This window comes from Loxodonta africana, chromosome 9, assembly GCF_030014295.1.
Source record: "Loxodonta africana isolate mLoxAfr1 chromosome 9, mLoxAfr1.hap2, whole genome shotgun sequence".
Taxonomy (NCBI): domain Eukaryota; kingdom Metazoa; phylum Chordata; class Mammalia; order Proboscidea; family Elephantidae; genus Loxodonta; species Loxodonta africana.
This window is the reverse complement of record NC_087350.1, coordinates 54,521,673-54,533,983: the sequence shown is the minus strand read 5'-3', so window position 1 is coordinate 54,533,983 and position 12,311 is coordinate 54,521,673. Positions and strand designations below refer to the sequence as shown.

At 41.6% G+C, this 12,311-nt stretch overlaps 1 protein-coding gene across 4 annotated transcripts in view; it reads right to left on the bottom strand.

The window, feature by feature from the left end:
• TTLL11 (tubulin tyrosine ligase like 11) overlaps positions 1 to 12,311 on the bottom strand; it is a 302,560-nt gene that overhangs the window by 169,791 nt on the left and 120,458 nt on the right. For all 4 annotated transcript variants that reach the window (XM_003407494.4, XM_023544971.2, XM_064291493.1 and 1 more), the window contains one exon: positions 12,082 to 12,197. In XM_003407494.4, coding sequence (XP_003407542.3) covers positions 12,082 to 12,197 — 116 coding nt within the window. The remainder of the gene's footprint in view (positions 1 to 12,081; positions 12,198 to 12,311) is intronic.

Below are 12,311 nucleotides of genomic sequence, written 5' to 3'. Positions count from 1 at the left end.
TGGAATGTCGTGGTGTCTCTCCAAGTCTTGGTTTCCTCACCTGTGAAATGGGGATAATGACTCCAACTCTGCCTATTTTACATGTATGAGTATTATTTAAGATAAATAGCTTTGAAATAACTATAAACTGCAAACTGCTGTACAGGTGTGTGGGGCGATGGTGGCAATAATGATAATAAGCAGCAGAAGACACTAATTTGGGGAAGCCCGGTAAAGCAGGTGCTTTGGAGAAATCCTCTCTGCCTGTTCCACAATTTTAGTTCCTCCAGCACTCCTGCTGCCAGATGTGGGCACAATTTACAACTGGGACCACATGCTTGTTAAGGACACCAAGGCACCTGCAAAATTCCAAAAACCTAAAAGTAAATGAAGGCAACATGGAGGGTATGCAAAAGGAAGACAAGATGTTTCTGTGCCCAGCAACTGAACCAGTGAGCGGGGCTGAGCTCTATAAGCATGCTGCTAGGGACTAAATGCTGTGAGCTGAGTTAAAGAACGTACCAGAAAGAGTGGCAGAGTCAGAATCTTAATCCACACTTCCTGTCCTGGGCTCATTCCACTTTACTACACTTACCACTGTAGTCACTTGACATAGACAGCCACCTAGTCTGCCTAGGTGGACAGCCAGGGCCTGCTCTAGCAAATGCTTATCAGTATAATGAGCCCCACCCATTTTGTGAGCCCCCTGCCCATGTACCCAACTGCCTGTTAGACAGTACAGGAAGTCTCATGACCTGTCATCATACTGCCCTGTACTTCCCCAGGGTTTCCCACTTCAGTGACTAGCACCAACGGTCACCCAATTTTGACAAATCTGGGCCCCTTTCTTGGATCCTCCTTTGCCCTCTCCTCGCATAGCTAGTTCATCACCAAGTCCTATCCATTCATCCTCCTACATACCTCTTGAATACAAATATTTCTCTCCAACCTACCACCACCAACTAATCCACGTGGCCATTATCTCCCATAACTATTAACTGTAACCCCATCTACCTCTGCCTCATTTCGTTTATTTTTCATACTGCAGCCAAGGTGATCATTTTAAAACACAAAACTCATCATGCTGCCCTGCTGTTTAGAATCTGTCCTTTGTTTTTAGGATGAATAACAAAATTAGACCATTAGGCCCTGCAACATCTGGCCGTATCTCCTGATGCCTCCTCTGCTCACTCACTATAATACTGCCACACTGGACTTCTTTATTCCACCTATGAATTTTGTCATCTATCATACATACAGAGCCCTGGTGGCGCAGTACTTAAGAGCCTGGCTGCTAACCAAAAGATTGGCAGTTCATATCTACCAGCCGCTCCTTGGAAACCCTATGGGCAGCTGTACTCAGTTCTATAGAGTCGCTATGAGTTAGAATCGACTTGACGGCAATGGGTTTGGTATCATACATACAGTAAAACAGTAGAATGTATAAAATAGGTATGTATGTTTAAATAATTCTAATACATATGTAGCCCCACCCAGGTTAAAAATCAGAACATAGCCAGGATCTGCTCTCAGATCACACCTCCCTCTACCCATACCTGCCCAAAAGTAACTATTAAAAACTCTCTGATCACTATTTCTCGGTTTTCTTCATATTTTTTACCAATTAGAGTTGCATCTATATAAAATAGAGATTTTTCTGGTTTTGAATGTTATTTAATTGGAACCATACTGTACACATTCCCTTGTGACTTTCTGCTTTTGCTCATCATAATGTTTGAGAGAAGCATGGAGCCGTAGTTTGTCCATTTTCACTGACAGCAGTCCAGCAAGTGAATATCCGTAAGTAGTACATTCTTCTGTTGGTGGACAGGTAGGTTGTTTCCGGTTCGGAACTTCTCTGAATGCTGTGGCTAGGGACGTTCTGGAGTTCTTTCAGGGCGCTGAGAGCCTCACATTCTGTCCTGCCAGGTAGCACATGACCCAGCACAATAGACCTTCAATACTCATTCACTTATTCATTCATGTGTTAGCAGCTTCTCAGGAATGGCCTCTAGTGCTGCAGAGGCCCAGTACAGTCTGGAGAAGGAAAGCGAATCTTCTCTAAGCAAATGAAGACATCAACCAGGCAGGAAGAGCACACTCTGAAAAGCTGGCTTGCCAGGAAGACGTGGAGAGCGCTGATGATTCTCACACGTAATATCAGCGTCCAGCAGGGGATGAGCTTGGGGGTGGATGCTACTACTCTTAACTGCTCAGATTCCACCCTTTTCGCACCTCCTTCACGTTAGTCTCTGTGATGAGAGTTGCAAAGGGCTCCTAAGCTACTTAAAGTGAGGGAAGAAATGGAAATTGCATAAAAAGAAAAGAAAAGAAAGCAGCTGGAGAATATTGCAAACCATTTGGTGTGATAACCAAGGGCTTTCAATTGATTGCTAAAACTGGCTTTAATTTTGATCTTTCGTTTCTTTTAATCTAGCAGATAATTAGAGGGAAATCAAATCCATCCCCGCAGCCAAAGATTAAACCTGTCGTTGCCATAGCTCCTTTCCCACTTATCTTACCACTTCTTCCTTCCCACACACTTTATTTTTCCATATATATATATATATATATATATAACAAAAACTCCAAGTTACATATATTTTCCGTTTATTTTAAATACATGCAGATTGGACATTTCCCACTGCAAACACTCTCTTAGGAATAAGCAACATTTTCCCTCCAAATTAAGAACTTCTCATTGCTTTGCAGATTTAAAAACATCCAACTGCAAACTCCCTTTTATGGATGAAAAACCAAAATACAGAGAACAGAGGTAACTTGCTCTAGTTCACACAGTTGAAAATGGCAGAGCCAGGATTTACACCCAAAGAGTCTGACTCCAGGGTCTCTACTCTTAGGCACTCTGATCTCCAGCCTGGGCATTAAAAGCATGGCTGGCTCTCTAAGTCCTGATACCTTGGGGACTCTCTCGCTCCTAAAACAACATTCTAAATTGCACACTTAGCTTTAAGTCCAAGATGCTGGAAATAAACTAAACATTCACCAACAAGGAAGCAAACGCTAGTCCAGCCATTTGATGAAAACGATGTTTACAAAGGTTGCTAATGAGAAGGGGAAATGATTCTCATATGAAATGGAGAAAAATAAAAGCAACATACAAAAATTAGATAGTATAGCCTCAACTGTAAAACAATATAACCAAACCAAACCCATTGCTGTCAAGTCAATTCTGACTCATAGCGACCCTATAGGACAGAGTAGAACTGCCCCATGGGGTTTCCAAGGAGCACCTGGTAGATTCCAACTGCCGACCTTTTGGTTAGCAGCCATAGCACTCAACCACTAAGCCACCAGGGTTTCCATAAAACAATACAGACAGAAGAAAATTATGCTATTAACTAAAAAAGTTGATGCTAACCTTGGATAGTAGAATTTGAGGTAGATTTTTATTTCGTGTTGTACCCTTTTTAATGTTTTTCAGTTTTTCTACAATAAGCATATACTATTTTATAAAGGGCAACCCTGATGGTGTAGTAGTTAAGAGCTATGGCTGCTAACCAAAAGATCAGCAGTTCGAATCCACCAAGTGCTCCTTGGAAACCGTATGGGGCAGTTCTACTCTGTCCTATAGGGTCGCTATGAGTCGGATTCGAAAAGATTGGTAAGAAATTGGCAGCAAAGGAGAAGGAGCTGTCTTCTCTGTCCCCAAAACACTCTTTTGGAAGCACGATGGGGGTAGGGGACTGGCCTGCTATAGTGTCTCCCTACCCCTACCTAGCCAGTTCTCCCAGCTTCCTGCATCCATCCTTCCTCTCCCAAGCACATTTGGTTTTCTCACCAAATCAAAGTGAAGCAAATGTAAGCCCCCTTCCTTCAAGAACCCTGCCTGGATCATTCCAGACCAACTATTACAAAGAATCATATAAATCTGCCACTCTTAGAGGTACCAGAAAAGTCTAATATTGGCGATTTCATATGGTTCAACCTAATCTTTGGCTCATCTTGCCTTCTTCTGAACCTTCAGTGTCCCCAGCCTGGGACAACACAGATTATTTTCTGTCTTGTACTTCCTCTATCTCATATATAGATTCTGCTTTGTGTCAGTGTTCTTTGCACACTGGCTTACATTTTTTTCATTCTGGTTTTGAACATTTTTAAAATGAAGTGGTCACCTCACTGGCTGCAGAGCTTCCTCACAGGAGAAAAAAAAAAATCACTCAAACAACAGATATTTATTGAGTACTTGCTCATGGTCTGTACTTGACCCCAGTAATAAAGAGATGAGTTCTGATAGAGTCAATACAATCCCAATCAAAATCCCAGCAAGTTATTTCATGGATATCAATAAGCTGATTCTAAAGTTTATATGCAAAGACAAAAGGCGTAGAATAGGAACACAATACTGAAGAAGAACAGAGTTGGAGGGTTGACAGTTGACACCACTTGACTTCAAGACTTACTATAAAGCTATGACAATCAAGACCGTGTGGTATTGGTGAAGGAGGTGATGAGTCCCTGCCCTGATACTGACAGTGAGAAAGAGCCTTGCATAGGCACCAGTTGGCCCAGATAATAATACTTTATCGGTGTACATCTCTTTAGTGTGCTAAATGCTTTTACATCTATTCTCTCTCAGGGCAAGAGCTAGACAGACTTAGCTTTGAATCTCGGTCTGTGTCTTACAAGTAGTGTGGTGTTGGACATGTCACTTAACCTCTCCAAGCCTCAGCGTCCTCATTTGTAAAACAAAAGTAGTGATAGCATCCATAGACCATGGCTGGTGTGAGGAGGAAACGGGAATAAGTGGAAAGCATTTCCCACTGCGCCTCAAACAGTAAGCATTCATCAAACAGTTCCTTGTGAAAGAGGCAGTGCAGGAACTAAAAAAAAAAACCCAGTGCCGCAGGAACTAGCATCCCTTTTATTTCTCCGATGGGGAAATGAGGCTCAGGAAAGTATAGTGACTTATTTGAGGCAGAGTAGAGCTGGCACCAAAACCTTTGTCACATTGCCTCCTTCCAAAAAGCTAACAAGTCCTGAATTAAAAAGCACCAGAACATTTAAGGCTCACTGGAGCAACTCGTAAGGAAATTTCTAAATACATTTGCTACCTCATCACTACCTGAAATACTCTGCAAGAGCCCACGCAGAAGTCAGCACTGCCATTTCCCCCATAATGGTGACTGACTGGCTGTATGCTCGTCAAGTTTCCCATCTGCTCCTGGCACAGGCGAGAGGGAGAGTGTGCCTACCTGTGGGCAGAGGGGCTCGGCTCCTGTCTAATGGCCCTCGGAAATGACGCTATCACATCACTTCAGGAAATTCCACATTCCCCGTAAGTTTCAGAAATGGTTCCCTCTCAATAAACTTCACGCAAAAGAAGCTTTTACTGGTTATTTCTGACTTAATGCTTAAACATTTTCAAGTGGAAGAAAGTTGTCTGATTTTATTTTTTGCACATAAAATAATGCACTTACCATTAGTCATTTCTGTTCCTATTTGAACATGCACGTACATTCTTCTAGTTTCCTGACTACCATCTGAAACATGAAACTTTTCTAGGTATGGAGGGCCCAATTCATCTTGAAGCCACGATATCCAAACCGTCGACAAGCTGTTTCAGCTCCTCATAGCCTCCAATGAGAAGAGAACTGTTTGGTTCCAACTTTTTAAAAATTTGATGCAAGAGTTTCTGGCCTTTTCTCGAGGAAAAATACATATATCCACACACTTTTATGTAGTTGATGGGGCTCACAGACACACTTAAGGAGTTCATGCAGTTCGGATGGAAAATAAGCTCTGATTTCTTTGGCTTGATATTCAAGGCCACCCACTTCCTGGCCTGCAGTCTCCATCTACCTTCCCACCTTCCTTTCTACTAACCCACACCACGTACATGTATGTCTCTCCAGCTGACTTGAGCAACTCAAGGTCACCCAACAGAGTCCTGTGCTTTTGTTTCCTCTACCAGGGATGTCTTTCTTCTCATTTTCACGTTTCAAATACTATCCATTCTTTAAGCCTCATCTCGAGGACCACCTCCTTGTCAGATTTTCATATTCTTCCCATCATAAATACGCTCTCCTTACACCTTCCTCACTCCACCATTTGTCTGAACCTCTATTATGGCACTTAGAACTTCCCATCTTATAGATGTTAATGTGAGGGTCTTGCCACCCCTACTGGCCTGTGAACTAATTCACTCCTGTAGCCTTCCCCTGGCACACAGTAAGTGCTCAATAAACACTCTGAATAAACAAATACCTGTTTCTCTAACGTACACATGGTATAAGTGAAATGAAAACAAATATGCAGACATCCATCTCTCTGTGACCCAGACTCCTGATTTATAGGAAATCTTCAAAGGTACTTGTCACAAAGGAATCCTTAGGAATCAACTAAACCCCAAAATTTCAATTAACTGTCAGTTGTGCATACATGGAAGAACCCTTCAGTGGGATGGCTGGATGATTCTTCTGAAAGACTGTTTCCAGAGGAATATTCTCAGATCAGAACGATAATGTTCTATACTTATGGTGGCATGTTTTGTCTAGATAGCTTAGGAGCCGCTCTTCCCTATTGCTGAGGGGATTTCAGCAAGTTGTATTGCCTATTGAAGGGCAGGTGTCTAAATTTGGAGTATCTCTGAGTAATGTGTTTTCCCTAATCTTCTCCAGGATTAGAAATCGCCACATTCATTGGTCATACTATAAAGCCCCAGCCCAGAAACTGAGCCACTCAGAGATTCCTTGTACTACATTCTCTTAGAATGTTTCATCCGTATCCTAGTTCTATGTAGAATCTACCTAAACTGGGGATCTGTCTAATCTATTGGTTCTGAACATGGCAGAGGATACAACCGACAAGCTTGGTATCAAGGTAAAAAGTAAAACCTGAGCTCCCAATAAGATCTTCAGAGGCAAACATCTCTAGAATTAGGGTAAAATTGGCCCTGGCAGACTGACTCCTCCCTTTATAACAAACCTGGTTGTTATGGTGGTAGAAGGTAAATGAAACTGGGAGATTGTGAAATGTTACTGTGGGAAAGGGCTTCTGTCCCTTATATAAGTCATGTTCCAAATATATACCTTTGAATGAGGTGAGTAGCCTATAACCCAGCTCCCACGTATTGTGTGGCATCATGATATCCCTAAGATCCCCTAAGATTTCTCCAAGCCAGGCTCTATCTTCATTTATATTTCTCTGGGACCCCAGAGGGTTATAATTCCTGAAAAAAGAGTCTGGTTACCAGAAATATCTACATCCAGGCAAAGCAGACCAATACTAGTGAAATGGCTTCCCCAAGGATAAACTGACCTTCCAAAAATTAATACTTTGATGGAATAATCATCTTATTTTTAAAATAATCATGAATGCAGTTTATTCATGCCTGCTTTTGACAGAAGTTTTAAAAAAGAAAGACGTGGGATGCAAAAATATCTTGAGAAAAGGAGACATTTTCGGTTCATTTTCTTGATTTTTTCTTTATCTTAGAAGCCAAGCTTTGAATGTGAACCAGAAGCTGGAGGCAAATGCAGCCACATGGCAACACTGAGAGAAGGAATGTAGGGTCCAGTTTCTACTCTGCTTTGTGACTTGGGGCATGCTCTTCTACCTTCCTTCAGCTTAGTTTCATCATTTTATGATTCAGGTGAGCAAAACCATTATTTACACACCTTAAATAGGCTGCCTTCAGAGCTGGTAAATTATCTGTCACCATCATCATAATTCTAAAGTAAAGACTGACAAATTTTCTCAGATTTCATGAGGCACTCTCGCACGCATCATTTCATACGATGACCACAACGATCCACCCATTCTCATTTTACAGATAAGATCAGAGAACAAGAGTGACTTGGCCAAGCTCATAAAGCAATAATCAGAGATCAAGGACTTCAATCCAGACCTAACTGAAGCCAATCCAGTGACTTTCTGGGACACACCCTGCTCCTCTGTTGGTATGCTTAGGTCGGGGATTCTTGGACCAGGGAGCTGACTGGCCTGATGATTTCTAAGGTCTGTTCCAATTCTAATATCCTGTGCTTCCATCTATAAAATGAGGGAGTTGGATTAAATCAGGGGTTTTAAAACTTGTCATAGAAAAGGCCCTTTCCCTTCAAGTGAAATCTAATATACAATGACAAAACATAAAATAGATCATTGCAGCAACCCTCTAGTTGAAAAAGTGATGGCTTCCACCCAAATGTCCATTAACTGATGAATAGATAAACACAATATGGTATATCCATACATTGGAATATGATTCAGCAGTGAAAAGAAATGAAGTACTGATACATGATACAACATGAGCGAACCTTGAAAACATCATGCTACGTAAAATAAATCACACACAAAAGGACAAATATTGCATGATTTCATTTACATAAAATGTCTCGGATAAGTAAGTCCATAGAAATAGAAGGCAGATTAGTAGTTACCAGGGACTTGGGGAGGGAAGAATGAGGAATGACTACTTAATGGGTAGAGTGTTTCCTTTTGGGGTGGGGAAAATGTCTCTGAACTTGATGGAGGTGATGGTTATACAATATTGTGGATGTACTAAATGCTACTAAATTTTACACATTAAAATGGTTGATTTTATGTTACGTGAATTTTACCTCAACAATAGCAAATACATATATAGGAAGGAGTTCTACCCATCAGCCTCCCCTTCCTATGTCCCTACGGTGCCTCCACAGAGCCCTAGTATGAAAATCACTGGAGTTACTAGACATTACAAAATACTATTATAGAATAGTTCTTGCAGGGCAGCTGTTTTCCTCCTCCAGGGGCCAGAAGGTAATTTCTCCTAACCCGACAAATAAAAATGCCTGAGCCAGTGGTATCTTGCTGCCCAGAAACAGAACCTTCACTGCTAAACCAGCCCTAGTAGTAATTTCGATCCATTGTTATCCAGCAGCTTATGTTTTGGGATATGTCATGGATTTCAAACTCAAAATTCTACTAAGCACCAGGAAAAGGAATGATAACTAAGTAACTATATTAAAAGCTTTTCAATGTTGTTTCATTTAAATATCATTATCCCCATTTTACAGGAAAGGATACTGAAGCTCGAAACAGGCTGGTGTCCCCAAGGTCTTACCACTAGTTAACGAGAGTCAGAATTTGAATCTCAGTCTTTTAGCTGGAGAGAAGGCTCTTTCAACTATGCCACGATGGAAATCAACAGCGTCCTCCCCCCACAGAACACATGAGGACTATTTTCCATTCCACCAAGAAACTCTCCCCTGCCTACGAGCCCCAGAGGTGTGCAGAGGTGCATGATCCATGGACACATGCATCAGGTCCTCCTTCCAAGGCTTCCTCTGTACCTTTCCAGAGCAGTCAGGGACCTAAGGAGTTCAGGGCATCCACTTTTTTCTCCAGTCTGTGTGGGGGAAGTGAACACCCGCTTCATATCTTGCTGACAAACCACTCATGAAAGAACTAATGAGGGACACTCAGACCCTCTTTTGATAAAGGATTGAAGGGAAAGGCTATGATATTTTTTGTTTTAAAAGACTTAGGCCAGATCCTATGCAAATGCAAGGAACTCTGGCTTCTAAATGCGTGTGACATCATTTATGCAGCTGGAGTGACGTGGTCTCCAATCTGGGCATGGATGATTCAGCACTACAACACTGTGCATTTTCTGTGGGCATAAATATGGTGCTTTTTCAAGTCACTCTGAAGCATTTCTAAACAAAGGAGTTGAGACTAATTTCAGCCTTTTTCTTTGCTTGGTAAACTGATCAAAATGATAATAATCCCTCACATATAAACGCACTTTACAGATTACAAAATGCTTTTGTGAATAATCACCGTTCAGTTAAAAAAAACAAAATCATGAAGTTAAAGAAAAAAGATCAGTAAATGGCATTTAGCCATTTACTTACACATACGTATACACTGCAGGTAAGAAAAGGGTGAGATGAAAGGGTTTTTTATGTTAGAATTGAAGTCAGATTCTTGAAGTTCTAACTGTTCCTCGTTATCAATAAAAAAAAGTCAATGCTTTTAAAATTAAAAATGAGGTGCTGCTACTTATAAGCGTGATAAATTGTAAAATGCCTCTGCCATCCTTCCCAATGGTCCTGTGTACCATTGCTACTTAATTCTAGATTTCCAGCTCATATGGATTATACAGGAAACTCTGGGGGCGTAGTGGTTAAGTGCTACGGCTGCTACCCAAAGGGTCAGCAGTTTGAATCCACCAGGCGCTCCTTGGAAACTCTATGGGGCAGTTCCACTCTGTCCTATAGGGTCGCTATGAGTCGGAATCGAAGCGACGGCCCTGGGTTTGGTTTTGGTTGAATGGATTATACAGTCAGGTCCAGGTAAAGGAAAACAAGCAGAACAAGAAAAAGAAAGCTAATCATGTTTTAAGGTGGTTTAATGTTTTTGGCAGCAGAGGTTAAGAAGCCTCAGGCCACACGCTCTCACTTGGTGTTCTCACCAGAAGAATCAGAACACTAATGTGTCAACAATATCCACCCCCTAAAATAAAATTAAAAAAAAAAAAAAATAGACCGCTGAGCCATACCAGCATGGATAGCCACAAAAATCTTCCCATCAAGCTGTACAACCTCTCAGGACCTAATCTCAGTTCATGAGATCAATAATTATTAGAGAACAGATTTTCAAGGAATGAGTTTCATTGCAATTAATCTAACCAAACTGGCAAGTATTCATTAATTTATTGATTTTCCTCAGGGATGGCAAAAGAAAACAGTTGCATACATGTAGCAGTGGACAAATTATGTGGCTGCCATCATGTTGCTCAGAGGACTTGGCAGGCTTGACATGCCACCACTTTGAAGCACTAATTGGCGGAAGCCACACCTGGCAGGATTGGCCTATACAAACTACAGGTGAACACTCTCAGCCTAGTCTTGCCAATGGTGGCAATCTGTGCCTCACACGGTGAAGAACACTCTTGAGGAGAACTCATCCAAGCTGGCATCATTCAGCTTGACTCAGAATATGACAAATACTCCTTCAGGGTAACGTTTCCTACAGGGCAATGGAACTCCAACCTTGGCTGCACAGGAGAATCACTTAGGGAATGTAAAAAAATTTTGTGACGGGGTCTCCAGCCCAGGGTAATTAAAATCAGCATCTCTATAAGTGGGGGCCCTAACGTTGGTATTTTTGAAAGCTCCTCAGATGGTTCCAATGCGCAGCCAAGGATGAGAACCACTACTGTAGGGTGATTCTAACGATACTTGGGCTTGACCTCAGCTGGTGCAGGGCCACAGAGGAGTAATCTGCAAAAAGCACTTGCTTAGGTGAGTCAGTGTTCCTCCCTGTCTTGAACCACAACTGAAGAGTGCTTTGCTTGGCTGGCAGCATTTGGGCCAGCCTGATTTGTCAAGGGGTAAGAGAAATGCTATTTGAAATGCCTGTCTTTGGTTTTTCTGCCAAAAACGGAGGCAAAATTATATTTATTCAACCCTTACTTTGTGAAAGCATGGAATTTGGTAAAAGCAAAACAATAAAATGTCATTAAGTTCAGGGATGATTTTACGTAGGGAGAAGTGGGGCACATACTCCCACCAACATTACAACAATGGAATGTCCCACTGGGTGGGGTGGGGCAGGGATGGAGGGGGACTATAACTATTATAAATATGATAGAACGTTCAGAAGTTCATTAAACTGCTCTGCAAATTTTGAAACAAAATGTTTACACTGCAAGAGTGTAAACATTGAGAAGAAAATAAAAAGGAAGTCACCCTTATCATGTCCAAATTATCTGTAGCCCTCTTCTCCACTATTTGGTTTTACTCTCTACCTCTGCTTGAGGATTTCAAAGTGAAGCACCTAGTGAACAATGGTGGGGCGAGAGGAGATCTTATCGGTGGTGGGAAGTGGGGTTGTAGAGAGGCTTTTCGGATTTGGATAACAATCAGAAATTCATTGCTGAACCCCATATGTTACATTAATATGTGTCTTCATCTCCTGATTTCCAGTGACTGGTTGCTTGAGAGCTGATATTTATAAAATGATAATATGATTTATTAAATAGTTTCATATGTAGGTCTATCCACAATATTAACACATTCCAAGAATTCAACTTACGTTCTTAGGACATGGAAAGCAGAGTTGATAGAAATAAATGATATAAAAAATACTTACTGGGTCTCTCTTTTCTTCTTAAGCGGGTCCATGAGGCGCAGTGTGTCTCTGATCACAGCCACTTTCACTTCTTCATCAACAAGGCTGGGGACATTTTCAAACACCCCCGGAGAAAGCTTAAATGGATAAGGATTCTGTGTCACAGTGAAGACAGAGATGCAGTGCCAAGTGGCTATCAGCATCCGATCCTACCACTAGCTCAAGTGGGTGTACCATAGGTTTTGTTTATG